The 5,312-nt window shown below is 56.4% G+C and overlaps 1 protein-coding gene across 1 annotated transcript; it reads left to right on the top strand.

Annotated features, from left to right (window-relative positions):
• Positions 1-951: 951 nt before the first annotated feature.
• Positions 952-4,191, top strand: TRH (thyrotropin-releasing hormone). Its single transcript, XM_011983647.1, has 3 exons — positions 952-1,504; positions 2,470-2,688; positions 3,355-4,191. Exons 2-3 carry the CDS (start codon positions 2,478-2,480, stop codon positions 3,846-3,848), a joined length of 705 nt encoding a protein of 234 aa, XP_011839037.1. The 5' UTR covers positions 952-1,504; positions 2,470-2,477; the 3' UTR covers positions 3,849-4,191.
• The last annotated feature ends 1,121 nt before the right edge of the window (positions 4,192-5,312 follow it).

Raw genomic sequence — 5,312 nt, 5'->3', positions numbered from 1 at the left:
AAAAAAAAAAAAAAAAAAAAATAGCCATAAAAATTACTGTACCTGGCTGTAGTCCCAGCTACTTTGGAGGCTGAGGTGGGAGGATCCCTTAAACTGGGGGGATCAAGGCTGCAGTGAGTTGAGATTGCACTGCTGCACTCCAGCCTGAGGGGCAGAATGAGACCCTGTCTCAAAAAAAAGTTTCAAGATGGAGGCAGTCCTAGGGCTAGATGTGGCAGTCCCACATCTGGGACTTTGGGGACTGATTAGGGGGACAAGCTCCTTTGCACCCATATGTTTCTCCTGCCTACTTCCCCTCCACTCCTTTGCCAGACTTGGGTGAACTCCAGTAGATTTTCTGTGCAGGGACTGCAGACTCAAATGTCCCTCCTTAGTGACAGGGGCAACACATGGGGAGACATTAGGGAGTGGTGGGGACTGTGGTGGCCGAGGGCAGCCAGGTTCAGCTCCAGCTGACTATTGGCAGGAAGAAATGTGGGCCTACTCTTTTTCAAGAGAAGCCACAAATCCAAATTTTTCTAAGTTATCTTGGTTTTAAAATGTTGGTTATTCAGATTTTTTTCAAAACACTGTGGAAGTCAATCAAAATTGTCCATGAACTGGTTGTAGCCTGCAGGCCGCCAGTTTCGGAATTCTGAAAGCTTTCCTCTTGGCTCCTATTGCACGGACGAGAAAACTGAGGCCCAGAGAAGCAGAGGCACTAGCCAGGAATGACACAGTTAAGATTAGCACCCCGGAGCCTGTGGGGTGGCTCACGCCTGTAATCCCAGAGACTCAGGAGGCTGAGGCAGGAGGATGACTTGAGCCCAGGAGTTGGAGGCTGCAGTGAGCCATGATTGCGCCACCGCACTCCAGTCTGGGGTACAAAGCGAGATCCCATCTCTCTCTCTCTCTCTTTTTTTTTTTTTTAAAGTAGAGCTCCACTCCCACTTGTCCCCCATTCTCTCTCTCGCCCTTCTCTCGCCCATCTGTGTTCTGCATTGGTTCTGCGGCCGTGTCCCTTTTGTGTGTGTCTGCCCTGTGTTTCTCCGTCGTCTCCGTGTGGATCTCGGTTTTTGTCTCGCCCTCTCGCTCTCTCGTGCGTCTGGGTTTAATCGTGTGCTTCTCTCAATCTCTCTGTCCCTCCCTTTGCCCCCTACACGAGTGTTCTCGTCAACAGATCTCCGGAGGTGATGCAGAAACGACCCCGCGCCGGCGCCCCATCCTGCGGCCAGTGTCTCCGCGCCCTGGCTCGCGTCCCCACCGTCCCCGCCCCAGATTTCCGGAGGAGCAGTCGGGCGGGGTCCCGCGGGGCCAGCTGCCGTCAGCGCCCCTTCCCGGCGGCCGCGACCCCTCCCCGCTGACCTCACCGGAGCCGCCGCCTCGCGCAGATAAAAGCGGCGGCCCAGCTGAAGAGCGCTCGGCAGGCGCCCGGGGTCCTCAGCGCTACGGACTCCTGACCTGCCGACTGCGGACCCCAAGTCCCCGGATCCTGGACCCATCCTGTGGAGCCCACGCCTGGCAGGTAACCGCCTCGACCCCTCTCCTTCCGCAGGCGGCGTCTGGGAGCACTGGAAAGGGAGCCCTCTCGGCCCGCCCTCGCCTTCGGTTCTCTGAGAGCTTCCTGGAGCGCAGGGCCGGTGCACAGGCGGGCGCTGCGCTCGCACCCCCGTTTCCTCCCCGAGCGCCGGCGGGGGACCCGACGGGAGGCGCGGCGCGGGCACACCGGTGGCGCTCGCTGCTGGGCACTCAGGTCCGCGGAGGCCAGAGCGCAGGGTGGGAGCTCCGCGACACCCCCTGACCAGGTGCGGCTGGACAGATCTGGGCATTCAGGGCGTCGGCGTGAGAAGCTGGGAGTTCGAATCCCAATCTCAACGCTAGAAATAGAATTTTAGCGTTGAAATTAGGATTTTAGCTTTAGAAGCAGAGTCCTGGCTTAGTCATGAAAGCTTAGCATTAGAAATAGAATTTTAGCTTTACAAATAGACTTTGAGCTTTAGAACCCGAATCTTAGCTTTGGAATGAAGATGTCGGCCATGGAGCTTAGAATTAGAACGTGGCGATGGGGACGTTGGCAGGAGTCTTGGCGGGGACACAACCGTTAGTGTCGCGGCTGTGCCTGGCGCTGCAATCTCAGTGGTTGCACTCCCGGCGAGGCAGTCCCAGCGTCGGCTCCCCCAGCTCCGCGTCACATTGAAGGGTGGCGGTGGCGCTGGTGATGGGGTTCCCACGGCCTCCTGTCTTGCTCAAGTATAACTGGGTGCAGGCACTACAGGCACCCGTGGGGATGAGGATGCCTAGAGGGGGCAGTGTGGACGCAGAGCCGGGGCGGACCCCGCCGCTGCTCCCGCCCCTGCACAAGGGGCAGTGGTCCTGCTCCTCGGAGGGCGGTTGAACTGTGCGTGGTTTGTTTCCGGCGGGCGTCTGGGAAGACCGAGCGGGATGTGGTGGGATTCGGTGCGCTCAGGTTCTCTCTGTCCTCTAACCCAGACGCCGCGATGCCCGGCCCTTGGTTGCTGCTCGCCCTGGCTTTGACCCTGAACCTGACCGGTGTCCCTGGGGGCCGTGCTCAGCCAGAGGCGGCCCAGCAGGAGGCAGTGACAGCCGCGGAGCGTCCGGGCCTGGATGACCTCCTGCGCCAGGTGGAGCGCGTCCTCTTCCTCCGGGAAAACATCCAGCGGCTGCAAGGGGACCAGGGTGAGCACTCCGGTGAGTGGATGGGGCTGTCGGGGACTGTCGGGCTAGGCTACCGGGAGAGTGGTGGAAACCTGGAGGCAGAGAGGAGGGGAGGCTTGGTCATCAGCCTCCTGCCTTTCGGAAGCTCAGAAACCCTCCCTGGCTGCGCCTGGGCGGGATCTGGAGTTGACCACTCCTTGGAGTCAGATTCCTCCCCGTCTCCATGCTGGAAATATTTCACAGGGAGGAGGCCCTCGATGGGGAAGCGTCTGTGTGCCAGGGAGAGAGTTTCTTTGTGTGTGACAGTTTGAATTACTATTGACTAGGCACTTCTGTGCCAGACACTATTGTAAGCGCTTAAAACACCTTATCACACTGTTTGATCTTCCTAACAACCTCCTAGTTAGGTACTATTATTACCATTTTACACAGAAGAAAACTGAGTCTCCCATAAATCAATTGAGTTGCTTATGGTCAGACAACTAGGGAGTGCCAGAACTGGGATTGGCATGAGAGGCAATGCCTTTGACTGTTGTGTAACTGTGTATCTGTGAGGCCTGAGGGGCAGGTGCAAGACCGTGGCTCTGAGTGGGAGCTGCAGGAAATGTACTCTGCCTGGGAGAAAAGCTGGAGTGGGCACTCAGGCGCCTGCCTATTACATGGGTCAGGGGCCCCTCACTGACCTCTTTCTTTCCCCAGCGTCCCAGATCCTTCAATCTGACTGGCTCTCCAAACGTCAGCATCCAGGCAAAAGAGAGGATGAGGAGGAAGAGGGAGTTGAAGAAGAGGAAGAGGAAGAAGCGGGGGCTGTGGGACCCCACAAACGGCAGCACCCTGGCCGACGGGAAGATGAGGCTTCATGGTCAGTCGATGTAACCCAGCACAAGCGGCAGCATCCTGGCCGGCGCTCCCCCTGGCTTGGGTATGCTGTCACAAAGCGGCAGCACCCAGGCAGAAGGCTGGCAGATCCCAAGGCTCAAAGGAGCTGGGAAGAAGAGGAGGAGGAGGAAGAGAGAGAGGAAGAGCTGATGCCTGAGAAACGCCAGCATCCGGGCAAGAGGGCCCTGGGAGGACCCTGTGGGCCCCAGGGAGCCTGTGGTCAGGCGGGCCTCCTGCTGGGGCTCCTGGATGACCTGAGTAGGAACCAGGGAGCTGAGGAAAAGCGGCAGCACCCTGGCCGGCGGGCTGCCTAGGTCAGGGAGCCCCTGGAGGAGTGAACCCAGTTTCCCCTGAAGTCGAGTTTGTGGTCTAAGGATGTCTTGAGCCCTGTGTGCCCCACCATTCATGACCTCTGCATTTTCTCATTAGATCCCTGACCATAAGCCTGAGCCCCTCCCTCCCCGCCCCATATTCACACACACCCTAGCCCCTGGCCTTGCCCTCTTCCTTTAGGCACGTCAGAAAATCAGCCTAGAAGTTTAAACCCCACTTTCCCCCACTTAGCACCACAGGCAAAGGGGCAGATCCCAGAACCCCTGTCACCCCCACCTCCACAGGTCTGCTCCTTCCTTAACCCTGGCTAAGAGGGTCCTTCTGGGATGGCAGCCAGTGAGGGTGGGCTGAGACTGAGGCATTGATGTGCAAATCCAGCTTCCATCTCCTCCCCCATCTGGCAGGATTCTCCATGTGTAAACTTCACCCCCAGGACCCAGGATCTTCTCCTTTCTGGGCATCCCTTTGTGGGTGGGCAGAGCCCTGACCCACAGCTGTGTTTCTGCTTGGAGAAGCATATGTAGGGGAATACCCTATGGTGTTGCGCTGTGCGTGGCTGTGGGATAAATGTGTGTGGGAATATTGAAACATCGCCCAATAATTGTGGTTTGTATATAACCCTCTAAGCCCCTTTCCCTTGTCAATGACAGTCATCCTAATGATAATAAAACCTGCATCCAGATAATCATGGAGCTCTGTGGTTGCTGTTCTGTCGCAGCTGGCATGGGATTCTTCTTTTGCATTGAGAGGGATATTTAAAAGGAGATAGGACTAGAGTTCTCAGCTCCACTGCAGAGGGAATCAGGGACCCTGGGGGGATGACAAGTCGTCTCTACTGTCCCCATTTCAGAACACACTTGGGAGGTGGATGGGGTTCTGGAGCCCAGTTGACTCCTGGGGAGACTAAGGCTTGGAGAGAAGGAAGGGCTTGCCCAGAGACACACAGCTGGCTGAGGTGGAGCCATGGGTCTGAGAGGCCAGCTCAGGGATTTGCTTTGAGTTTGCCGGATTTGGGAGGTGGGAGTGGTGGTGAGAGGGGAGGTTTGAGGGGAAGACTGGTCTGGCTCCGGTCTGTAATCTTCATGGTTCTGTTGACAGTCTGTGTCACCAAACAGCCTGTTAACCAACAGGAACAAAGAGGGCAGAGGACCAGGCTGCAGTCAGGAGACACAAACCAGGGGTCTTCTGGGGCTCAGTGCAGGACAGGAGGGAGTGGTGTGGACTAGAGTTAACTGAAGAAGTCATGTGAAGACGTTTGAATTCAAAAACTTTAAGAAATACCATGTGACTCTAATAATAATAATAAAACAAATACACAACACTTATGTGTCAGACACTGTCCTCAGCACTTTCCGTATATTAATTATTTTAATCCTTGACTGTCCTTCCAGGTATTAATATGCCCATTTTACCAATGAGGAAGCCAGGGTGCAGCAAAGTTAAGT

This window comes from Mandrillus leucophaeus, unplaced genomic scaffold (genome assembly GCF_000951045.1).
Source record: "Mandrillus leucophaeus isolate KB7577 unplaced genomic scaffold, Mleu.le_1.0 Scaffold252, whole genome shotgun sequence".
NCBI lineage: Eukaryota > Metazoa > Chordata > Mammalia > Primates > Cercopithecidae > Mandrillus > Mandrillus leucophaeus.
The sequence above is the reverse complement of the archived record's forward strand: the minus strand, read 5'-3'. Positions and strand labels throughout refer to the sequence as shown.